Source organism: Protopterus annectens, chromosome 4.part0, assembly GCF_019279795.1.
Source record: "Protopterus annectens isolate FY-2018-M chromosome 4.part0, PAN1.0, whole genome shotgun sequence".
In the NCBI taxonomy this organism is placed as follows: domain Eukaryota; kingdom Metazoa; phylum Chordata; order Ceratodontiformes; family Protopteridae; genus Protopterus; species Protopterus annectens.
The window spans coordinates 527,650,804-527,677,501 of record NC_056733.1 but is presented as its reverse complement, the minus strand read 5'-3'; the positions used below and the strand labels follow the sequence as shown (position 1 = coordinate 527,677,501).

The following is a 26,698-nucleotide window of genomic DNA, read 5'->3' as shown; positions in this document are numbered from 1 at the left end:
AGAACTACAATACTTGTCTTGGAAAACAGCTTTGTTGCTGGCTATTACCTCAGCACGCAGGGTCTCAGAACTACAGGCACTTATGACAGTGGAATCTTTCATCATTTTCCATCAGGACAGGGTGTCTTTACGAACTAAAGCTACCTTTATGCCAAAAGTAATATCCAGTGTGGCTTTAAATCAGACCATTCATTTACCCACCTTTTATCCAAACCCCCAGAATAAAGGAGAAAGACTCCTTCACTCTTTGGACATTCACAGACAGCTACGTTACTATTTAGATAAGACAAAGACCTTCAGAAAAACTGACCAACTCTTTGTATCATGTGCTGCAGGTTCACAAGGAAAGGCCATTTCAAAACAGACCATCTCCAAATGGATAGCACATTGTATCCACTTTTGCTACTCGCACCATGGGAAAAGCAGTGCCTGTTAATATTAGGTCCCATTCTACCAGGGCTACAGCAACCTCAGCAGCCTTTCTCAGGGGGGTTCCAACCAAGGACATTCTGGAGGCAGCTACTTGGAGTTCAGTGCATACCTTTACCAAGCACTACCACCTTCCTTTATACTCAAATCCAGAGCTGGTTTTGCCACTGCAGTGCTGCAGGGCTTCCTAGCTTCGCCTAACCCAGTTTAGTACCAGCCACCCATCCATAGCTTTGTTCAACCCAAGTGTGATGACTGCAGCAATGTAACACAATGAACATAGTACAGTTTTGTACCTACCATAAATGTAGATGTTCGAGTGTATATACTGCTGCAGTCCAGGTTACCCTCCCACCATCCCCTCTACATACTAGGGTGTTAGTTATAGCTCCATGTTCATCAATCAATTGGATGCATGTCTATATGGTGTATTTGCTAATAGCTAGTACTATTGTTTATCTACTAAGGAATTTTTGTATAGCTTTTTGTTTTGCCTTCCTAGTTGGGGGCACCTGACATCTGGGGCAAGAAAAACTGAAGAAAATGGTGTCGGCTGCCTCTTTTATATCCCTGTCGCACTGATGTCAGGGAAGAAGCGACGACAACCGAAGCCAGACCAAGGCTTTGGGATTCGGCCGACTGTGGGACCGCCTGACAACAGGATAACCCAAGTGTGATGACTGCAGCAGTATATACACTCAAACATCTACATTTATGGTATGTACAAAACTGTACTTTCTCCACTCTGCTGGAATGAAGCTTGTACTTAGGCTGTGGTTGACTAGGGTGCTCAATGGCAAAGCAAGTTCTTGCTGGAGATAGTATCCCAGGCTGTATTCTATACCATCAGGTCCCATGGAAGCTGCACTCTTTGCATTGGCTAGGGCCTTTAACACTTAATCTATGGAGATATGAGGTGCAGGACAAGTATTGGGAATATGGAATGGGCCTTTAGGGGGATTGGGGCTTGATGTTTGTGCTGAACCTGTCTGGTAGCAGGTTGGCTAAGTCAGCAGGATCAGTGTAAGTGGTACTGTTAAGTACTAATTCAGAACAAACCTGGGCTTTGCCATGGAGGTTCCTGATGTAACTGAAAAGGCTTTGTGGTTTCCCTTTGTTTCGGAGACTAGTTTTAGTTCATAACTGGCTTTGGAGGTTTTCTAGTGATCTGGTTGTTGAGGTTAAAGGGAGTTTTTCCAATTCAGAATTTGTTCTTTTTTACCCTTGGACAACGGTTTCTTCCTTTTGTTGTAAAGCCTGTTGGTAGAGGATGTCTACCAGACAGGTTTGTTTCCTTGAGGAGCAGGTTTTAGATGTTTTTCGTGTTTTACTGTTGCAGTCATCACATTTGGGTTATCTCTGCCAGGGTAGCCCTTGGCCGGCCCAAATACCAGAGACTTAGTATTTCTGCGTTGGTTGCTGTTGCTTGAGGACTGACGTCAGGTCATCAGTAGCATAAAGTAAGGCAGCCAATGCCATTACATCAGTCTTTCTTGCCCTGGAACCCGAAGCAGAAGGAGTTCGGACGAGTGCCAGTCAGCCTGTACCTGAGTTTTCATTTCCGAATTGAAGTCAAAGTCTTCTAAAACTAAGTACCCCATTGGGGATCCTTTTTTCTTGCACTAACCGATGTCAGAAAAAGCCAGATGTTTTCCGAACTGCTTCTGCTTCGGGTTCCATGGCAAGAAAGACTGATGTAATGGCATTGGCTGCCTTACTTTATACTAACAACGACCTGACGTCAGTCCTCAAGCGACAGCAACCAATGCAGAAATACTAAGTCTCTGGTGTTTGGGCCGGCCTAGGGATACCCTAGCAGGGATAACCCAAATGTGATGACTGCAACAATGAATACACTAGAACATCTACAATTATGGAAAGTGTACACAGCTGTACTTTCTGTTGGGTATTGAGTCCATGCATTTGCACAGGTGCTTGTATACTGCATTGGCATACTGTTCAGCATAGTTGTCTGCATCCTCTGAGGGGGTGGTGTGTGGTGGTGTGAAGCTACTGACAGCCTCCCTTAGGAGGTTGTAGTCAGCTTTTGAGAATTTTTTTTGCCTGTTTTTTTTGTCTCATCAGACAAGTGCAAAGTGTTGAAAAGTGTCAATATAAGGGTTATTTATAAGTTGTTGTAGTAAGCAGATAATGTTTGTAAAACTCTAAACACATATAGCATATGTAATTCATTGTTGGGTTGCTTTATGTATTGGAAAACACAATTGGATTTATTTTTGTGCATCTGTTTGTCTTTCTATGTATCCACTTCTGCCTATTATTGCTCACCTACCAACCAGTAGAGGACCAGCAAGGCAGAACCCATTTACACTGGAGACCTAGACAGAGAAGCTGCAGTCTTACATGGTTTATTTGTAAAATGCCCACAGTGTACATAATCAATTCACAAAATATAGGATATGCATAGGAATTGTGTATAGGAATGTATTGTGACACTAAGTAAAAAAAGGTAGGCATATCTGTCAAGCAGTAGTTCAAGAAAGTCTTAGATGTATCAGTACCCAGTAGGAACAAGTACAGGGCAAACACAGAAGCTAATCCACATGGTGGAACCATAATATCAACAAGCTTTATAATAAAAGGAAAGAATTTTATCCAGAAGTAAGAAGAGTAATTCCCAGAATGTTAGAGCCCTTGTCATTGAAATAAAAAAACTCAGGAGTTTAATAAAATTCGCCAAAGCCAAGTTGGAGTCTAAAATACCTACCCAAGCCAAAGACAAACAGATGGCATTTTTCAATTATGTTTGTAATCTTAAAAGCACAATGCAGCAATTTACGGAGTTAATTGTGACCGTTGTTACCTACACTGAGACTGAAGATATAGCTAACCTACTGGCTGATAACATTAGTTCTAACTTTACCCCTCTCTCCCCATCGTCTGTCCTTCAAGATATACCTGAAACTGGCTCTCCTCCAGTTGTCACACAAGACCAAGTCCTAAAAGTGCTAGCAAAAGCTAAAAATACTGCATTGATGGGTCCCAACAGTATTCCTGGATGCGTCTTAAATAGCATGAAGCACAATTTATCCACACAACTAACACTGTTTAATCTCAGCCTCCATTCAGGTTTTGTACCAAGCGAATGGAGCACAAGTACAGTCATTCTCTTGCATAAGGGAAGACTTTCCACAGACCCAGGCAGTCATAGATCCATAAGTCTGACTAGCATCATATGCAGAGCCATGAAAAGGCTTATGAAATGAATCAATCAGGACATTGGGGACCTCCAAACACTAGATCCATCTCAGTTTAGATTCCTCAAGGGCAGCTCATGTTAATTCAACCTGGTGGGTTATTTGAAAAGGTCACCAAAGCAGTGGAAGAAGGCAAAACAGTACACACCACATACCTTGACTGGGCCAAAGCTTTTGACACAATTCCCCACTCTGGCATAGTAGAAAAACTAAATAAACTGGGAATAAACCCGTCTCACCCACTGGATTGCCAACTTTGCTCACAAATAGGGGAACAAATAGGGGAAGTTATCTCCACAGAGAGACCAGTCACCAGTGGAGTCTCCCATGGTTCTGTGCTGGGACCTCTCCTGTTTAGCATCTACTTTTATAAAGTAAAAGCAAGTACCAAAGGGCTCAGGCTGACTGTGTGCAGATGACTGCAAGCTAGGAGCAGTCATTGAATCCACAAATGACTTGGCCATCCTGCAGGAAGGTTGGTCTCTAATAACTGGTGTCAGAATCATGGTCTGAAACTAAATGGCAAAAATACATTATTGTATCCTTTGGTAAGTCATCTGCCCCTGGGAACTCCCACATTGACAGTATACCCCTAAGACTTGGCAGAGTTACTTTCAGATTTTGGGAACTTGTGTGAACAGTGACTAAATTTTGACCAACATTTGTCTGTTGTTATAAGAAAGTACTTCTAAATTGCACAACATATACACAAAGGAATTGTGTCTAGATCTAGGGATGTCATTCTCCCCCTTTACTCAGCTCTCATTAGGCCAGTTATTGAATATAATGCCCCCTTTGGCATGTATCTGTCCAGACACATGCAACAACTGGAATGCCCATAGAGATACCTTACTAAAAGGATACAGGGCCTAAACAACATGAAACAACTCAAAGCACTGTTACTGTACTTGGTTTCATACAGACTGCTAAGAGGTGGCCTGTGTCTAGCATACAAGGCATCCTCTGACCCATTACTGATGGATTTACTGCACATCAGCAAGTGTCAAATGGCATCAGAAATACCTCTTCTGCAACACCTACAGAATGGTTTGGAGGGACAGTTGTATTTCGCAGAGGGTATCAGTGCTATGGAACAGACTCCCTGTCCACATAAAACAAAATTTATTCCTGTCCCTTTTCAAGTGCAACTTAGATCTGTGGATGGGAAACAGAAAATTTACTCCAGGACTGCCCCCTGTACTACTGATGGACAGATGCAGATGCTAAATGCTTTATCCCATGCTTGGGTCCCCTCATATTATCTAGTGTATGATCCCAGTTATTCTCATTGGGGGTAAAATATAATTATCGATCATGGGATGGTTAAGGCCAGTCTGTAACCAAATGGGATAGGGTATTTCAAGCATACAAAGGGAATTGTGTAGGCTTAAAATGTCCCACTAAGGCAGCTAGCCTGTAAAATAAAAGTCTGTTGTCTAAAATTGCATCAAACAATGTATGTAGATTCATCTCCTGCTGCTCCACAAGCAAACATCACTTGTCAGTTCTTTAAAAATGACCAGTATCTCCCAATAGGTCAGATATGTATTCTACATGTCATCCCTAACCTAAAAGCTATTACAGTTGAAAATGTTCTTTCCTAGCCTCAGATCCCAGCACACCCATATCCTTGAGATCTCCCATACTGCATTTCTGTTGACAAACCACAGATCTGAAGTAGTTTCTTCATTTGGTCTTCAACCTGTGGGTTATGGATCCGTATCGGATCCGAGCTGTCAGCTTCTACTAGCATCAGCTCCGAGCTCCAAACTCCTCCCCTTACCTATAATACACCTCCGCTGCCTTCCATCCCCAGATCTCATTTGCCGCAAATTGCTTCAGCATCATGTCTCTAGATCTCCAACTAGTTAAAACCTTCATGTGTAGCTAATTTTCTTCTTTTTTCTGTCAGTTAGTGTTAGTATTGGTCCCCTTTCTCCTCACCTTGCTTGGTGCATCAAGATGTCCTTCATGGATGCATCTGCAGTCATAACAAATCGGCCGGATTCCAAGTGGGTCCGGGCTGGGTCCGGCTCACATGATCCGCCCGGCCATGTCGTCTTCTGGTTGCAAAAAGCATCAGCCCGACGCCATTTTCTCTCAGTCTTTCTTGCCTGCCGGCTACCAAGCAGAAAGCTGTTAGTGCTGCCGGCCGGTCAGATCCAGAGATTATGACTACTACTGGCTCCTCCTACCACCTTAGTTGAGAAATCAAATTTTTTTTTCACAACTACAACTGTCCTAGTGATTTATCAGACACCATCCCTTTGGATGTCTCTACCCCAGCACCCAGACAGGGCCTCTCAGCCCCCAGAAAAGAGCAAGAGAGCCTGAGCCATAGTGTCCTCTGATGATGATCGGATGGCTCAGACATTACAGACCAGCCAGAGGCCTTTTCCTACTTATGAAGAAGATTATGCTGCTGAGCTGAAGATTCATCCTGCTCCTCAACAAAGAATTTTCCTTTGGGGAAAAACTTTACACGCCATGAAGAACAAATTAATGGCAGGGGGACAGATCTCAGATTCAAGAAAAATTAGATTAGGGGTATGTATATTAGAAATGGTGAATAACATCCAACAGTTTAGTAACCATTCCTTAAAAATAATAGCTATGATGCACTGGAAGAATCATCAGCATGACTGGGATAAGAAGTGATAAGGCATGCATGGTTGAAAGAACAGGTCTTACCATGTTAATTAAAAAAAAGCTATTAGATGATCTAAGTGGGGGGAGCCAGCCTATTTGGTACACCTGCCCAGCAAGTAATGAAGAAAAATGGAAGAAAAGGCAAAATCTGTACAAACAGTTAAAGATTTCAGAATCCAGAGGAGGTGAGGTGTAGTACAGAGGACGACAGCAAGGCAGAATAACCGAGGCACACACACAACCACTGCCACTGCAGCAGGACAATCACAGTGATTTTTCTGACTGACACCTACCAGGAACTCTAGATCTCAGGCATACCTCATATTCCCCATTCGACCAAATTGCAGAGATACCTCAGATTTCTTGCAGGATCAGAGCATTATCAATTCTCAGCATTGCCCTTTGGTTTATACTACTAAGAGAGTATTCACAAAATGCACGGCAGTAATCGCGCCACTGCAGACTACAGAAATCCAAATTTATCCATACCTGAGCTACAGTAAAGAATTTATGGGTCTCAGCACAGGCACAGCTAGAAACAGAAACAGAAATCCCACTAATCCCAAAAACAAAACAGGAGTCTGGGCTGGCTCAGCATGCCAGGAAAAACCCAGGCTTGCCCTTCACTCAAGACCCGCACCTGCATAAACAAAAAGAAAAAGAAATGCTGGCAGTAAACTGGCAATCCAAAATTCAGAAATTCCTCAAAGAAGGCCATTTGATGAGGACAGACAACACAACACAACAGTCATGTGGTATCAACACACAGGGAGGCACTTCATACCCCCCTGCAGAATGACTTTGGACCTTTGGAATCTGGCTCTCAGCTACAACATCCAGTTACAGGCAATATTTGTGCGCACCCTCCCTTGATGCACAAAGGTACTACTGAAAATCAAAGAGGAACGTCCAAGGATAATCCCTGATAGCTGAATTGGCCAAGACAACACTGGTACCCATTACTGAGGAGCATGTCTCGAGAGAATGTGCCTTTCCCAAAGGGTTAAAGATTATCCTCCTTGAAGCCGCAGACCTCAACACAAGAAAGGAACTATACAGGAAAATGAAAAGGTTTGTCATTTGGAGTACTGAAAGAGGAAAAGATGTGTGTACTTGGCAGAGCTTTACATACAGGCCTGTCCTATTCCTCCATCAAGATACATGCATCAGCTATTTCAGCAGAAATACAGCTCGATCCACCTGTCTTTTAGCAGAACTTTGTGCTAGAAAAGTTGACACTCCTCCGCTTGAACCAGCAGCAACAGCAGATCTACAACACCTGTCATGGAAAACTGCTTCAGCAAGGAGGGTTTGGAACTACAGGCCTTAATGGCAGTGCAACCCTTCCTAATCTTCCATCAAGATCCAATCCCCACAAAACAGGGGAAAGACTGGCTGCATACCTTTGATGTACACATACAGTTTACGCTACTACCTGGACAGAACCAAAAGTAACAGAAATAGATCCGCAGGGTTTGCCACACTGCTGTACTGCAAGGGAGACTGCAGATGCATCCATGAAAGGATAGTACAGTTTTTGTACCCTACCATAAATGTAGATGTCGAACTGGATAGCATCTGTACTTTTTTGACTTTAGGTTTGTTAGAGTAGTTTGTACTGTGGTGTAGGTTGGTAGCTCCCCTCCCTCCTCAGTGTTTTTTCTGTGTACGAGTGTGGTGAGTGGGTGTGTGTGTGTTTGTGTGTGTGTGTGGTTAGAAAGAAACTGCCAGTTTTATTAAGGTTTTCTTTCTGCTAAATAGTATGGTTGAAAAGCTTGTATTGAAGCGTTGCACAGAATGTGGCCATAACCTATCCCCAGCAGATGGCCACACTCTGTCTTGTACTTGGGCATTGCCCACTCGAATGTGGACTGTAGCATATGTGCGGGCTTCAACCCTCATGCCCTTAAAGATAGAAAGGCCAAGTTGGCCCTCAAAGGCCTTCTTCCTCCTTCAGACTCTGTTTCCTTCTCTCAGGCTTCGGTCACAGTGGCTGCTGTGGCTGCCTCTCCTTCCTCTCTTCCTCTGGCTTCTCCTCCCTCCCAGGCTGGGGCTCAACCTCCTGTATCAAAGCCTGTGGTAGTGGAGCAGAAAGGAGGTAGAGAGAGGGAGAGAGAGTCGAAGATGACGGAAAAGAGAAAGAGGTCTCTGGTCCTCGCTTCTCCCACTAAGACACCACGGATCCATGACTCCCCTTGGCTCCAGTCTCCGTGGTTCTCCCCAGAACCAGAGGAGACACTTCCAGCTTCTCGGGCCTTGGTGCCCCAACCCGCCAGGTCGGAGTCCGTGGCCTCATCGTGGTCCACCCGGTCGTAGTCAGACATGGATCTGGATAAAATGAAGAGATTTATACATACACAGATCCAGATGGGGGTCTTGCCAACCCCCCCTCCCTCAGGAGGGGGGAGCTCACTTCCTTTTTTCCAACCTATATCTCTTTCTCTCATCCAGCCTCTTCGGGTTTGGAGTACTCTGATCCGAGGTTGGCTTTGGTCAGGGGGTCAGCGCCGATGGTACCTGCTTCCTTGATGCCGACAGCTGCCCGGATCGTTTCAGATCCGACCAGCTCAGATCTGAGCCACTTGCGGAGCCGGAGCTTGGGTTTCAGATCCGAGGGAAAGGAACCTTTTTCATTGGCTCTGAGTTTGTTGGGCCAGGTTCCCTTCCTCAGAGCTCTGTCCACCTCAGGCCCGGCTCCGATTGTCACGTTAGACCCGGGGAGACCAGCCTCCTTATTGGTTTCTCAGGAGGTTCGCTCTCCTTCGGAGTTCGACGTGGGAGAAAGGGTTCTCTCATCAGATTGAGACCCCTGACCGCCCCACTCGGGCTCCTCCCAGACCCCCTTCGCTGTGTCTACGAACCCCATTATTTTACCAAAGGGATAGCCCATGCTCAAAGAGCCCCAGACGGTTCCCCCTGAGGAACAAGTGACTTGCGAGCTCCCCCTGGGGAGCCCCACCAGAGAGGTACCTCGCAAGCATACGTGCAAGAGGAGGCACTTGGACTCCCCCGAATCCCTCACCGAGGACACGGACTTAGATGATGGAGCCCCCAAGCCTTCTGATGAGTCTGTGTTCCTAGATACTTTTGGCATGGGCCCATCTACTTCTTGGGTGTCCCCTCCCCACATATCCTTTAGTGGATCTGGTCACCTCGTGGGCATGGAAGGAACCGGACACCATAGAATCTATCCCAAAAAGACCTGATAAGATCCTAAGCCCCCCCCCCTTAGACAGGCCAGCTTGGAATAAGAGCTCCCACGTAGATGCCATAGTGGTAGCAGCAGCCACTAAGAATGAACTTGCTCAGGAAAGTTCCTTGGTCCATCCTCCTGACTGAGAGTCACGGATGATGAATCGCCTAGGGAAGCGGGTCTATGCTTCAGCTACCTTTTCGATTAGGACGCTGAACTAATTGGCCCATGTCACCAGACTCCAATGCGACCTGGTAAAGGAACTGGAGGTGTCTCCTCCCAGGTCTATGTTGCAGGAGGACAAGGCTTCGTTCTCCGTGAGGATGGTCACTTTAAAAGCAGTATCGAACACGTCCTTGTGACTCCTCTCACATGCTACGAAAGGAGCGGCTAGGGCGACTGGGTCTGGCATGTCCATGAGGTGCAACGCCTGGCTCAGGTTATGTCAGTTTTCCTAACCCATCAGGGCGTCCTTTGCCAATGCCCCTTATGACGGCTCTACACTCTTTGGTAAGACCGTCAAGGAGACTTTAGTCCAGAGTGAGAAGGATGGGAAGACACTGTCCGCCATCGGAATCCACTTCTCTAACCCTCAAAGGTCCTTTTCCCAGATCCAGAGGGGGCAAAGGAAGATGTGGTTCCAGAAGTCACAGTATTCCTGGGACACTCAGGGCTCTTCTTACCCCAGAGGCAGAGGGGGACAGGATGGACGCCAGCTCAGAGGCACAGGGGGTCCAAGGAACTTTGGGTCTCGAGAACCTTTCTCAGACAGACCCATGCAGCAACCCTGAGGGGTTGCCCGGCTGCTCTATTCTAGAGGCAGTTGGGGGACGATTGTCCTTGCACTTAGGAGCATGGGAGTCCATAACAACGGACTGCTGGGTGCTTCAAATCCTATCCAGAGGACACTCTATCCCCTTCATTAGTTCCCCCAAATTTCCCAGACACCTCCCAGACATACCACCCACGCAAAGGGTGGCAGCAGCACAGGAAATTTCCAAGCTGCTAGGAAAACGAGCCATCAAAACCGTCCCCCCAGATCAGTCCGGATCCAGCTTCTACTCCATGTTCTTTTGGGTGCCAAAGAAAACGGGGACTTAAGGCCCATTCTGGACCTCTCTACCCTGAACCTGTCAGTTGCCAAAGGAAAGTTCCGGATGGTCACATTACAGTCCATCATGCCGTACCTGCAAGAGAGTGACTGGATGTGCTTGTTAGAACTCCGGGATGCTTACTATCACATAAAAATGCACAGAAGCTCCAGGAGGTTCCTCCACTTTTGGCTAGGAGTCAATTATTACCAATTTCGAGCCCTACCCTTTGGTCTCACCACAGCCCCCAGGGTGTTTACCAAAGTGATGGTGGTGGTAGCAACTAACCTGAGACTTTAGGGGATTCAGGTCTATCCGTACCTGGACAATTGGCTCCTCACTGCCCCCACCAGGCATCTACTCTCCCAAACCAGGGATTATTTTCTGACTCTTGCCTTGCGTTTGGGGATCACAATCAACACATCCAAATCTCTCCTATATCTGGCACAGGTGATAGATTATATTGGTGCTAGGATAGATACTCTATAATGCAAAATATTCCTGACCTCTGAGAGAGTTCAAAACCTGAGGATGCATGTTTCCCTGATCTATCACTCTCATCTCCCAACAGTGGAATCGGTGTTGAGTGCCTTAGGCTCGATGGCGGCGACGATAACTCTTCTCCTGTGTGCCCAGTGACACATGAGAATTCTACAGTGGACTTTAGCTGTACAATGGTCCCTGTTGGAACTGCCATTGACCTATCCTATCCAACTTAGTCGAGTCTGTCGGTCGTCCCTCATATGGTGGATATACTGTCCGGACATTTTGTAGGGACGACCTTTTGTTCCAACCCCGGCCCAAACCACAGTGACCACGGATGCCTCCCAACTCAAGTGGGGGGGGGCATTGTTCAGGCAGGACAGTCCAAGGCCTGTGGTCCCCATAGAGACCAGCTTGCAAATAAATGTCCTAGATATGAGGGCGGTCCTTCTAGCATTGCAGGCCCTTCATGCCTTTCTTCCTCTGGGAATGATTGCGATTCAGTCAGACAACATGTCAATGGTCTGGTATATCAATAAACAGGGAGGGACCAGATCGTACCCCCCTTTGTTGCGAGGCCATGAGAGTGTGGGAATGGGCGATCTCCACTGGTCGCTTTCTCATTGCAATGCACATTCTGGGATGGTCCAACATTTTAGCGGACAGGCTAAGTCAGACCATTCTGATGCCTTACGAGTGGTCTCTGAATTTGTTAGTAGCGGAACAGATCTTCAGCGAGTGGGGTCAACCTTGCTGTGATCTCTTCGTTACTCCTTCCAGCGTGAAGTGCATCAAGTTTTCCACTCTGAACCCCCTGCCGGGGGAGTCCCCCAGAGGCACTCTAGTTCATGCTTGGCCTCCCGGTCTTCTGTATGTTTACCCGCCAGTACCTCTCATTACGAGGGTCCTACAGAAAGCTCATCGACTGGGGAGCAAACTGATCCTCATTGCCCCATTCTGGCCTCGCCAGGTATGGTTTCCCTTCCTTTGGGGTGCCTCATCCAAATCTGGACAGCCTGAAGCTCATAACTTGGCTGCTCCAGTTCCCATAATTGCTAGGACTCCCGGACTATCCTCCTCATATCTATTCTGGTGGCTGCTCATAAATCTTCGACCAGGAAGGTTTATCGCAGCATGTGGAAACGTTTTTTCCTTTGGGCCTCTCAAATGAGATTAGACCCTTTCACAGCTCCTATTTCCACCATTCTTGATTTTTTTTAGCTGATCTTTTTAAACACGGAGCTAGTTCTTCTACTTTCAAACGTCAGTCGGCTGCTGTCTCTCATTTTCGTGTGGATGAGAATTCTGCCTCCTTAGCCTCTTCCAGACTGTGTAAAGTCTTTATCAAGGGCATCTTTTTGTAACGCCCCCCCAGTCAAAGATCCTGTTCCTCCATGGGTCCGTACTGTGGTTCTTCAATCTTTGGTCGTGCTGCCTTTCGAGCCTGCCGCAACTGCAGATCTCAAATTATTATCTTGGAAAACAGCTTTTCTGGTGGCTATTACCTCTGCAAAAAGGGTCTCAGAATTACAGGTCTTGTCCATCAAGATTCCTTACATGATTTTTCACAAAGATAGGTTTTCCATTTGAATCAATCCATCATTTCTTTCTAAGGTGGCGTCACCAGTCAATATCAATCAAACCATTAATTTGCTTTTGTTTTTTCCTAATTTTACTAACATGATGGAATACAAACTCCACATGTTGGATGTTCATAGACAGTTGCAATTCTGTTTACACAGGACAAAATATTTCTGTAGATCTGATCAATTGTATCCTTCTATGAACCCTTTTTGGGGAAACCTATCTCTAAGGTCACTATAGCTAGATGGATTTCTTCATGCATCCTGCAGGTCTATAAGGACAGAGGCATGTCTCCTCCAGGTCAGGTGAGAGCTCATTCCACTAGGTCCATGGCTACATCTGCGGCCTTTTAGTCTAGAGTGTCTTTGGATGATATTTGCTCCACAGCTACTTGGTCCTCATCTCATACGTTTATTTCTCATTGCAAGTTGGATTTGACTTCCAGAAAGAGAGCATACTTGGGTTTTGTGGTGCCCCGTAATATCCTTCCATGAGGGCCTTCCAGGTGTTTAGTAGCTGGGGACTTTGTCCCACAGGTTGAAGACCAAATGAAGTAAACTACTTCAGATAAAGAAGTTATGTACTCACCATAACGTTCCATCTGAGTAGTTGTACTTCATTTGTCTTCAACTGTCCCCCCCCCCCTTCCCCCAGACCTTGGCACATGATCAGCCTTCGGGCTGCAGTATAGGTCACAAATAAATTTTTTTCAGGACGGGTTATCGGTATAAGGTTCGGCAAACTCGATCTGGGGATGGAAGGCAGCGGAGGTGTATTATGGGTAAGGGGAGTAGTTTGGAGCTCGGAGCTGATGCCAGTAGAAACTGCTGGCTCGGATCCGATATGAATCCGTAACCCACAGGTTGACGACAAATGAAATACAACTACTCCGATGGAAAGTTATGGTGAGTGCATAACTTCTTTCTTCTGCACATTGTCCCTCCAGATGTATGAATCACTAAGAATTCAAGCATAAGGCATAATAAGTTCATGAAAATGCCTTTCAGTGAAGCAATATATAATACTTTTCTAAGACATTATACTCTCCCTGTACTACCCTCTTCAAACTAACACCACCTACCTACTCACTTCATTTTCACATGGTACCCCTCCACCATTTCTGAAATGCCTTTAATCATGTCCATTGTATTGTCACCATCATATTCCTCCACTTAGTCCCCACCCCCACCTCATTCCTCTCTCCTCTCAGTCTTAATCCTTGTCAAACTTCCTCCCCCCACCTCTGCCTTTCTTTTACAACTCCGGTTTTGCTAACTGATGTGCATATTGTAAAGACGCCAAAGACTAACCAGTGATGTGAGATATTATACTACTAATAGTTCATTATGTATCATTGATTTGTGCCATAACTGCAGCAATGTTATTGTTATTTCTGTAGCTTTTTTCCTCCCAGGCTGAGCCTGAAAAATTGTCCATGTGGGTCAGCGTCTTATCCCAGTTACCAAATGAATAAATGAATGAATGAATGAGGCACTGGGAACTAAGGTCGGGTGGCACGATGCCAGGGTAATCCTATGGGCTAGGCTTGTAAAGGCTCCAGGGCCATTAGCCTAGTACACACCTATGAACCTATGAGTAAATAAATAAATAGACAGATGAATGCATGCAAAACGCAAACATGTAGAGTATGCTTAGTGACAGAAGCAATGTAAGATAGGTATAAGAGTAAATGTCACTTGTCCCTCTTTGGTGTAGATGATGAACAGACGGGGTAGTTCGTTTATATGCTTTATTACATAGAAACACATCAGGATGGAGAGCAGCAGTACAAAATATAAGCAAACTGACTGACAGACTACACAGACATATGTTAACATCTCAACAGCTTACTACAGAATGGCAGTCAGGCTTGCACGTGCTGAGTAGTTATACACTTGTGCAAGCCACTGGAAATATATACATATTGATCTACAGTCCCCCTCTTAAGTAGATTGCTGTCAATGAAATAACATTAGAATAAGACATGCAATAATGTAGACATTACAAACTAACACAATGTTCATGTCCAAGTTGCTGTGTATCTGTAACATAGTCTGGAAATGTGACCTGATCTAGTGATGTAGTAATCAGAATTGGGTTTAGCAACAGGGACAGTCTTTGGTGAACAACTCGTATCAGGAATTTTGGGATTCATCTCAGGAGCAGAGATATTTACTGGAATGTCCTCTGGAACTGGAGCACTGGACAACTCATTCTAAGATGGTCTTTTTCACAGGCTAAATGCTGCGGTACAGGCTTGGACACCGGCATCATATTTTTCCAATTACACCTAAATGCTACTCCTTCTGATTCCACAGTGTACGATCTTGGCTCTGGGCAAATACACTTCACAACTCCAATCTGATCATAACCTTTGCACATTTGCATTCTCACTGCCTCTCCTTCACATAATGGATTGAGTGGTTTACTGGACTTGTCATCATAAGACTTCTGGGCTATGCGCTTCTTTAACAGATGGGCTTTTACTGATCTGTTGTTCTTGGCTCTTGGAACCAATAAACTACTGCTGACTGGTAATATAGTTCTGGTTTGTCCCGACAGAAGTCTCTGGGCAGGTGCACCAAGATGTTTATCACGAGGAACATTTCCGAGATTCAAGAGTCATCACTATTATCTTGTCTCAACTTCTCTAGTAACTATTTCGCACTTTGAACTGCACGTTCTGCCAAACCATTTGACTGTGGGTACTCACGGCTACTCATAACATGGATAAAGTCCCACTCTTTTTCAAATCTTTTTTATTGCTGGCTAGTAAACTGTGTACCATTGTCAGAAATAACTTTGTGTGGACTACCATGGACTGCAAAACGGCACTTCATCTTAACAATGACAGTACTGGATGCTAGATTAGGAAGTAGGTCAATCTTGAACCAACTGGAGTAAGAGTCCACTAACACCAAGTAATGTTGACCATTTCATTTGAAGATTTCAGTGGCTGCTGTCAACCAATGTAGTTCAGGAGCCTGGATTAGCTGAAGTGGTTCTTTCTGTTGATGTGGCTTTGTACTATTACATACAGAACTCGATGAAAGTACTCTCTCAGTAAGTATCTTGTGACATAGAAGGCCAAAATACTAGTCCTCTTGCCCTTCTTTTGGTAGAATCAGTTCCTGGGTGGCCACAATGCAAGATAGTAATATACACATGTTGCAAGGACTTTGGAACAATTACTTTTGGACCTTTCATGACGTTACCATAGGCAGACAAAATCCCATCTCTAAGGAAAATAAGGTTGCACTTTTTCAGGTAAACTCGATTGCTTTGACGGCCATCCTTGACTGATAAAGTAGTTGAGCTTCTGAAAAACTGGATCTGTGGCTGTATGATTCCTAAGCTTATCAAGACATGTAGAAAACAAATTTCTCACTTCCATTACTTCAGAATCAAGTTTCACATTCTCATGCTGTTCAGTGGTGTTTCTGGGTGATCTGGATAATGTATCAGCAAGATAAAGAAGTTTGCCTTTTATGTAGACAAGATTGAAGTTATATTTCTGCAGTTTTGACATCAGACGTTGTAATCTGGCTGGAGCTGTATGCATAGGCTTTCTCAAAATAGTGACCTGGGGTTGGTGATCACTTTCAATCTGGATAGGTCAACCATAAATGTAATCCTGGAACTTCGAACAGGCAAACAGAATTGCCAAGATTTCTTTCTCTGTCTGAGCATACTGCATTTCAACTTGGGTTAGAGTTGACGCATAGGCAACAGGTTGACTTTGTTGAAGAATGACTCCACCAAAACCAAATTTCAAAGCATCACAGGAAAGAGATACTGGTTTGTGAACATTATAGTATCGGAGAGTTGGTGGACTGGCAATTCTCTGTTTCAGGACATCAAATGCTCTCTGGTGTTCCAGCCATGACTAGGATACATCTTTACGTGTTAACTCTCTGAGCGGTGCTGAAAGTTGGTTCAAATCTGGAATGAAGTTGCCTAGGTAATTAACCATGCCAAGAAAATGTTGTAGGGCTTGAACATTGTCTAGAGCTGGTAGAATTACTGACTTATTAAATATTAATGCTGTACAAATAACTTCAAAAATTAATAACTACTGTAAACCAAATATTCCTGTAAAACATTGGAATTTTACAGGGGATTCATAAGGATCTATATTGAAATATAAAGGTTTGGATTGCCAAGTGGAGATATTCCAGGGGGAAAAGAAAAAAAATATATAGAAGAGCAAATACTCAAATTATGCTGTTCTCCTTTAAACTTGCTGTTTGCAGGTAGCAATCTTGGCTTAACCCCCCCCCCCCCAGTGTGGGGGCTTACCCCTACACCTTGGAATGGGTATTGTATATAAATATTATTTAATTCCCTCATTCCCCCTTTATGAATTAATGCATAAGCAAATTTTGAGTGATGTCATTCTGATCCCTGTGCTCTGATTTTTGTTGATCCCTGGTCTGATTCTGAAAGCTAAGAAGTTAAGGGTTATACTTAGGCTGATGAATATGTTGTGAATGGAAGTTTTGGGAAATAATGCAGTGATGACATGAGGATTCAGCAAAGTGTACATGTAGTTTTTCATTGACTAGTCCACTAAATTTTTTAGCGATACTAAATTTTGGCCTGTTTTAATAAGTAATGAAAAGATTACAGAGATTCTGTCTGATGGCCCTTATATCATGTTCAAATTGAATGGGTAGTGGGTAAATATATACATGTATATGTGTGTGTATGTATGTATATGTATGTATATATATATATATATATATATATATATATTTTTTTTTATATATATATATATATATATATATATATATATACACACACACACACACACACACACACACACACACACACACACACACACACACACATATAATATTTTTAAAATGTATTTGTCATATATATTTTCGTACCTTTGCACTGAATCACATAGTGTTCGAAGTGCCAAACGGCATTTTCATGCATAGGTGAAGTGTTTGGTGGCTGCTTTTGCAAAGAAAAAACTTTTGGAAGTAGCACTTTTCCTGCAGTCTCACCACTGAACTTAAAGAAGTAAACTTTAACCGTAAGGACATCATGGTAGAGAAAGCATGAAGTGCATCCCTAGACTTTAATGGGAGCACTGTAGCACATCCATAGAGATGTGTCCATTAAACTTTGTGGACAGAGTGCTCGATTTGCATACTGTGTTGTCATGAGGGGAATACACTAAATTTATTTGAGCCATGATTTAATAAAATGTTTCCAGAAAATTTGATTTTTGGGAGATGTTTATGTGAAAAGTGTAACTGTATATATTTAAAAATGGTAGTCACAAAGTTGCATACATTTTGTTATTGGATTTATATATTTTTGTCATAATACTTAATATTTAGCATATGTGGGTACCTGCTTCTGTGGGGGGAAACTACATGTAAGTTTAGAGAACATAGACATCAATATGCAAGGATTAAAAACAGTGAAAGAAATATACAGCTAAATATGTTTCTAAATCAATACCAAGCATTTTTTTCAGGGTGTTTATACTACTTGTAGGAAGTTTGGACAGCATTCAGGCATTGTCTTAATAATATGAGAAACCAGAGGGCAGAGTATAGGAATTAATCACAGTTTTTTTTAGAGTGAAGATATTTATTTAATGAAAAGTTCTGTCTGACTGGTTCTGTACTAATGAGATACATTTATCTACCTATTTAACCTGTGTATGAAACTGTGTATTTTATTTTAAGAAAGCACTCTTGAACTCAGATGCGTAACCTATATGGATTCACAATTAATGTTAATTTGCAGTCTTTAATTTGTATTCTTGCTGACTGCTGGAACATTATTCAGTAGTCTTGTTATTGGTATGTTTCTGTGAGTACCCGTATGTTTAATGTTTTGGTGACTTTGTCTGTGATCATTGTGGCATTGTGTGAGTTAATTGCTGGTGGTATGAAAACACATCTGCTAGAAAAATTTAAATTGATTCACTTTTCTTTTGACATGTTTTAGCGTATACTGATCTGCAGTCCCGAGAAGAGACTAGAAATGCAGCATGGAGGAAGTCTGGCTGGGATGAAAATGTCTATTATACAGGTGAGAATGTTGTGAGAGAAATTTGTCTAGACTTGGAAGACGTCTTCTGTTATTTTGTACTTGTACAGCTTGATTTTTAGGCTGTTTTGCCATGGTCAGAACTGGAACAAAAGTATTGTGCAGAACTGCAGTGTAAAAATTGTAGAAAGTTAGAGAATAAGTGTCTTCCTGTGGAGGGGTGTAAATAAGATGCCATTCTGAATTTTTCATTGTTCTGCTTAGTTTGAGGGCTGTGGCGGTCATTTTCTGTCCACACAAATGCAGACTGCATGGGTGTTTACTTTTTCATATATAATGTAACAAATGGTTGTCCATAAAAATATTTGTGTGAATATGCTGAGCTAGAAGTAGAAGGAAGCAGCTATGTACAGAGGAGTTCAGACAAATGTGCCTGTGAGTCGGTCATCAAAGAGAAAGCAAGCAGAAACTGACCAGTCAAGTGCGCCTTGAAAGGCAGGCATAAAGGAGCTAATTAGTGACATCACAAGTCCTGAGCAGCTAAAGAAAAGAGGTTCAGAGCCAGTCGGCTGCTTAATAACTGAAGCAGTCAAACCAGCTGAAATTGTTAAGTGGCCAGTAACAGGAACACTGTTCACAGAAAAGCACATAATTGTTAAATTCATTAGAGCTTGGTAATGTATTCAGACTGCATATCATATTACATGTTTAAGCTGTGCTAAACGAGCCCAGCAGTACTGCCTTGTATCCACTGCTAAGGTAGGAGCAGAGGACATAGATAATGCATGTGATGGTTTTCTATGCAGAATTAAGGAAAATGTAACTGAACCACTGTCAGTCATGTCAATCAAAATATTAACATGGATGTATACCTGTAACAGTACCCATTCAGAAATCGGGGAGGGTCACATCAGGCCCAAACAGTTTTAGATCCACCTTCCTGAGTAGTCTTCTATATAAAATGAAGGAGAGAGCTAGAAAAGGAGCTTTCTCATAATGACACAAGGGTTTTACTGTATAAGTAGGATCATTGATTTGTAAAGGAAAGACCTTGCCTTTATTGTCTTATGGCTTTATTTGAAAGTCTAATAACAGCATTTTAACAAAAGTTGAGAATACACACTATTTCTGTAGCCCTTGTAAGACCTTTGACTATATTTCCTGCAAAGTAGAGTAATTAACTGCATTAAATATGAATCTGTATGTAGTTAAATGGAAAACTGATTCACTAAGATTAATATTTTGTTATTTATTCAACATGCAATTATTATTCAACATACAGTTGATCTAAACTGAAATGTCTAAATCATCTGGAGGTTATTGTATCACAACAGACACTACTGAGAATGATTGCAAAAAAACAATTATTTTTTTTGCAGGAGTGGGGAGCAAGCTCTTGAACCCTCCCTGTATAGCTACTCTAAGGTTTCTCATACTTGGATAAGGTAAAAAATAAAGACTTCCAAGATGGCTGCACATTGAGTAATAGCCTAACTCTAGCTCTCCCAGTGTGAAAACAGAAAATCAAAAAAGAAGGCCGGTAGACTTTTGTGTTTATGGGTAAATTTCAGTAACTGGCTAGTAAGTGTACTCTGTGGATACCAGGAAAAAAGAAATACAGAGCACTTGAAAAAAAATCAGCTACAAAAAGTGAAGAAGCACTGACTGGGGAAAGTTCTGCAGCTGTTCAGCAAAAAGCAATGCAACCTCCAGACATGACTTCTAGTAACCTACAGGAAGACATAAGACAACTGCACACAGACCTAGTTTAAATAAAAGAAACACTGATGGAGTATATCAACGCAAACAATAAAAGGGTGGAAAAAATGGAAGCTTTAAATAGATATTCAGATGACGTGGTAAAGCTGCAAAAATCAGAGGGTAAAATCAAGAAAAGGCTGTCTGAATATGAAACTGCTCAGGAAGAGATGTTTCAGAAATTAATAGAATTGAAAGACAGAGCATGTAAGTAAAACCAGCTGTACCTGATGCGCTGGAAGGAATAGATTGCATTCATTATATGAAAGCAGAAATAAGCAACTGGACTTGTATTCCACAGCAGGAGTTGTTAGTTGAAAGGGCACATCATGTGTATGCCCCAAACCTGGCTATGAGAAAGCAACCTAGACCTTTAATACTAAAGATGCAATCCTACCAGCAGGAGTTCATTCTGACAAACCTGTGGTAGAAGGACAAAATACTAAAACTGGGAGACAGCAGAGTGTTTGTAGAGAATGATTACTCATTGTACATCAGGCAGAAGAGGAGTAAATTCATTCCACTATTCAGGGAATGTCAAAATGCATATTTGTGATTCAAACTGCTGTACCCAGCTGTCTTCAAGGTTTTCTTCCATGGAGGGACAAAATCATTTTTTGATGAAGTACATGCTAAGGATGAAATACAGAAGTTTTTTTAACAAAAAGTGAGCTTCAAAACCGAAGGAGATTCTGCTTCTTGTTGTTCTGGTAATACAATCTACAGAGAGACTGTGCCTGTGAAAAACCTTTTCCACTGTTTCAACTGAAAATGTTGGAAAGAAGGAAGGGAGCACGAGAGTTGACTAGAAGAATCAAGACTACATTGAAAATGAAGCAGAGACAGGATTTGGGAGATGGACATGAACAGTAATAAAACCAGTAACCTAATATGGGATTACAATACAATAATTATATTTGTGAAGTATGACAGAACAAGAAAATCTGGAATTATCGGACTTTTTTCAGAATATGTTGGAGTTATGGGGGACTCTATAAAGTGTATGCCTTACTTCATGTCATTAATGTTCAGAAAAATGCTTTGTGGATGAGAAGAAAGGGGGGGCAGTTAAATGCAAGTAAAGAAAACATTTTTCTTAGTAGTACTATTTTTGTAGTGTATGGTTTTCTTTGCATGCTATAAAGTAAAAAATTTTCAGTTATTTTTTTAAGTGTAATGGGGACTGAAAATATATGCTGCTGTTCTTTTTTTCATTTATTTCTCCCATCTGTCTGTCTTCTTGTTTTGTTTTAAGAAATGTAGGTACTGCAATGTAAAAAAGAAAAAAAACCTGGTTAAAAGACCTTGACAAAAGAAAAATGTTCTCATTTTTGTATGGAGGAATGACTGGATTAAAGACCTTAGATTGATTTAGTAACAAGTTTTAAGAGAAAGCAAGTAAATGAAAAAGAATATTGAATATTGTGATGATAGGAGGTACTGCCAGCTCTGCCAGGAGAAACACAGCAGTTGATGTGTAACATATGCCAACACAGCTAGCTGGAAATTAGTGAAGAATTCTGTTATTTGAATGTCAAACTGACTTGTACAGATGCTTGTGTTAAAAATGTATTTGTAAAGTTGCTTGTTAAGTGCCATGCTGGAAAGCAAAGAAGTGTACATGCATTATTGTAACTGAATTAAATATGTAAGTTTTAATAGACAATATTGGAAGAGAAGAAATTAATCTCCGTCCCAGTTAGCTTTGAAAAATAGTTGAAATTAAATTAGGCCATAAAGACTGTATCTAGAGACAAAATGTCTGGGAAACCAAGTATTGAGAAGCCTTCTTTATTGTCTCTAGTAGGGAGCCAGTTGCTACTCTGGAAGGGTAGAGGTTTGAAATTGAATTGTTTTATGACTTCCAGGAGCTGCAGCAGATCTGAGAAAAGCTTTGTCTGTGTGTATAGTGACACATAGGTGCTAAAATCCTGGCATCTTCTAGTGTTGGTGGTAGTGTGGGAGAGTCAGATGACCAGATGTGATGTCATTCTGTAAGCTATCCCAGAAATAATAAATAGATATTATATTGAGAAGTCTCTCAGGCTGACTGAGCAGTCTGTTTCTTAGAATCTGGCGTAGAAGGATCCCTCACCTACTTCATCTTGTCTTGCTCTAGTAAGTGAACCAGGGAATAGTAACTCTTTACATTACTCAGAAAAATATAGTGAAAATAGTTATGTACTGTTTTTCTGCATCTGTGTGAATCTATTCATCTATTATTTTAAAATGTCCTGGGTTTGAAACTCTGTTGTTTACTATAAATATATATTTCATGTGTTCATGTTCTTTTATTATGTATTATTAAATATTCAACATATTCATTGTAGCTGGTCCTTTTAGAAAATATTTAAGTTTTGAGAGTATTTGCATGCACTTATTTGGTGATAACTCTAGCCACTCCTGAAAGCCTTGCTATTGGTCAAACTACCATGTGTATTAGTATTAATTTTGCACAGTATAGTTGGATACCCTTTTAAGAGCCTTATAATAACTGGTGGCAGTGAATCGACCTTATAGTCTGGGCAAAGTTGATAGAGTGGGCAGTCTGTGGCAGCCTTCCCCAGGTGTGTGTGTGTGTGTGTGTGTGTGTGTGTGTGTGTGTGTGTGTGTGTGTGTGTGTGTGTGAGAAAATTAAATCTTAAACAGTGTGTGTGTCAGATACTTGAAGGAACACAAAGCACTGGTTTCACAGAGAGAGTGGTGGAGTACTTGGCTTGGTACTCAGCTGTGGACTTAACTCTGGGACTGTGCCAGTAGGGAGCCTTATTGGTACCCTGGGGAGAGACAGAGAGAGAAACCCAGGTCCTGTGCTGAGTGTGTTCCCTGTGTGCTTGTAAGGGAAATTATGCTTGATACAGAGAGGTCTGTATCTGGAAATTATCTGTTTGTATTCCAAGTGAACATCCCTCTGCAGTGTCAGTGGGAGGATTCAGTCTCCTTGATTACTGGCCCAGAGTGGAGACATCACAAGTATTATGAGGCTTTCTAGCAAATGATGTATCCTTAGTAGCAGTTCTGTATCTGGCCCTCATGTCTCAATGAAAACAGTCTGATAAAGAGAAATTGACTGTCTGGTCCTCATGTCTCCATAGAGACAATCTGTTACTGAGAAATTGACTGTCTGGTTCTTATGTCTTCATGGAGACAATCTGACAAAACGAAATTGGTTACAGACTGGTGATTGGCTGGGGAAAAAAGAAAAGAGAAACTGGCTAAGAAATAGTGCTCTCTGAAATCATTCAGGGGTTAGCCCAGCTGAGGGAGCTATAAAAATAAGACAAAATCAGTTAGCACTTAATAGAAGCACAGGCTGCACCATGCATCTTACCACCTTCCTTTTAGGTTAATTCAAGCCTTTGAGTGTGGCTGTCAGTTTGGGACATCTGTTCCTATTAAGAGAGTAAAACTTCAGTATTTTAAAATGTACGTAGTTTTGTGTGTTAGTATTAAATTAGTAGGTTTTAGGGCGGGTATCGGGGGTTTGTTTGAATTTTTGTTTGAGGGCTTTCAATAAAACTAAAAGTTTTGTAAGATTTAACATAGGCTCAAATGGATATGCCAAAGTAAAAGCAGTTACTGTATAAAAGTTCAACCTGCCAAACACTGTATACATGTAACACAAAAGCTGGAACTAGACATTTAACAAAAACGTGTTATAGATAAAAGGTGGTAATTATAACTTTTTAATACAATGATGCTTTCTGTAATGTCTTAAAATGTCAGTGGCTTCACAGATAAATGCAAAAATAAAGAATAGTGAACTATATTAAAAATGTAGAGTGCAAATAGCTATGTTACAAGAGACACGCTTGGAAAGAAATGAGCATGTGAATTTGATAGAGAAACGTTTTAAGGATGGTTATTTAGCAGAATGTCAGGGACAAAGGAAAACAGGAGTACTTACATTAATTGCAAGAGGAGCTCCAATTGATAGAAACGAATAAAAAAGATAATGGCAGATTTGTAGTACTAAGGGGCTACTAGCAAGGGAGGATGATTACACTGGCATGTATTTATATTCCACCTAAAACTGCTATAATGGAGCTTAAGAAAATTCTGGGAGAAGTTATCCGTTTTCAGCAAAGAATATTACTTATAGGTGGAGATTGGAATTTGATTTGCAGCAGTGAAGATGTGTCTGGGGGGCCCAGAATGGAAAGTATAACAAAGGACGATAGATTTTTGAAGAAATTTATGAAAATATTTGGCATGGAAGATGTGAAAACGGTAATAGGAGTTCGGAGTGAATTTACACATTATTCCCCAAGTTATAAAAACTGGGTTAGGCTAGACAGAATTTACATTTCACAGGAACATGTACATTTAACTGAAGGTCTTGATATGGACCCAGTAACTATTTCAGATCATGCGCCAATAATTAAAATAAAAACACAGGGTAATGGAATGAAATGAGATACTTGGGCTTTCCCACCCATTTGTTGAAAAGAGAGTAATTTACAGAATGAGCAGTGGAGATTATTCAGGAGCTGTTCTAGATGATAGAAATTACTTCTGAAAATATAGCTAGGGAGTGGGAAAAATGAAGGTGGAGCTTAAGAAAGGGAGCTATGGTTAATAAGTAACAAGAATTTTTTAGAGGTACTGACAAATGTTAAATTATTGCAGAATGCGAGGAATCTCACAGAACAGGAACAGGATCAATTGCAGAATGCTAAACAGAAAATAAAGAATTACCTCAGTGCTATAGATGAGTTTAGAAAGATTGCTGTTATGCTACTGTTTTTTTTGATAACAACACTAGAGCGCAAAAACATTTAGTACAATAACTCAGGCAACAGAAAGTAGAAAGGGCTGTTGCCAAGCTTAGGGAGCCTATAACAAGGAAGGTAGCAAGGGATCCTGTAGAGGTTTTAGAAATATTTCAGAAATTCTATGAAAGTCTGTATAAAGCAGAGAAATATGGAAATCAAGAAAAGATGGAAATGTTTATAGAATAATTAAATATGCCAAGGTTAGATGTTGATGAGCCTGAATTACTGACTGTTAGGATAGGAGGAAATGAGATAAAAATTGTGCTATATAACCAATATACAGGAAAGTCCCCGGGAAGAGATTATATTCCTCCATAAGTTTGGAAGCTAGGAGAGAAAAAGTAGTAATTATCTGGAAGGATTTGTTTAACAGTATTTTAAGAGGAGGAGATGTACCAGCATCCTGCAAGAAAGCAGTGGTAGCTGTAATACCTAAATAGAGTAAAGATACATCAGATCTAGCTTCATACAGGCTCATTTCATTACTAAATCATGATTATAAAGTGTTCATGGCTATAATGGCTAAATGAATGGCAAAGTAGTACCATAATTGATTGGTGTGGATCAGTGTTTTGTGGAGGGGTGACAAACATTTGTCAACATTAACAGAACACTGATGATCCAGAGGGAAGCAGAATGTAAGAAAATACCATTGTTGTTCATAGGACCGTAGGAGATTATTAGGCTATCAACCTGGAGTTCATTTTAACCTTAGCTGTTTCATCCCAATGTAATACCTCGAAAATGCTAGTCAAAACCCAAGATTACATTTAGTGATGACTACCCATGTCCAGAAGGGTTGTGGGTGCTATCCCTGGTAAGAATTTACAGTGCCTCGTCCACTTATCCAGGTTCCTATTGAGTAGTGTCATAGAGGTGCTCTGTTTCACATTAATTGGTAGCCTTTTTCAAAGAAGTGGCAGTCACGTTGGTGGGTCTTGATGCAGAGAAAGCATTTGACAGAGTAAGCTGGGACTTTGAGCAGGACAATGGAAGCATTTGCATTTCCTGAAAAACTTATAAGGTTGATTAGAAGGATATATGAGGGCTCGGAGGCGAAAATTAAAGTGGGTGGGGTCCTCTCTGATAATTTCTGCTTGAACAAAGAAACCAGGCAGGGGTGTCCTCTTTCCCATTTGTTATTAGCATTGTATTTAGAACCATTGTCATAGAAAATAAGGGACTCAGAAATTCAAGGATATAATTGGTGTGGTAGTCTATAAAAGCTGGCTGTATTTGCAGATGATATTATTTTATACCTGACAAAACTAGAAAGAGACATAAGTGTTGTGGAACATTTTGAGACTGTTTCAGATCTTTTTGGGATACAAAATTAATGAAGCTAAAAGCCAATAGTGGTAAATTATGTACCCACATATGAATTGGTTCAGCAATATCCATATTTATGGGGACATGATAGAATTAAGTATTTAGGAATATGGGTTAAAAATGATTCTGGTGTGGCAGGATATGTTGGAAGAGACCAAACAAAAGATAATACAA

The 26,698-nt window shown here is 41.7% G+C and overlaps 1 protein-coding gene across 1 annotated transcript in view; it reads left to right on the top strand.

Annotated features, from left to right (window-relative positions):
• Positions 1 to 26,698, top strand: part of NIPSNAP1 (nipsnap homolog 1) — an 810,051-nt gene that overhangs the window by 777,993 nt on the left and 5,360 nt on the right. The window contains exon 9 of the mRNA XM_044068455.1: positions 18,621 to 18,704. Within this exon, the coding sequence (XP_043924390.1) occupies positions 18,621 to 18,704 (84 nt within the window). The remainder of the gene's footprint in view (positions 1 to 18,620; positions 18,705 to 26,698) is intronic.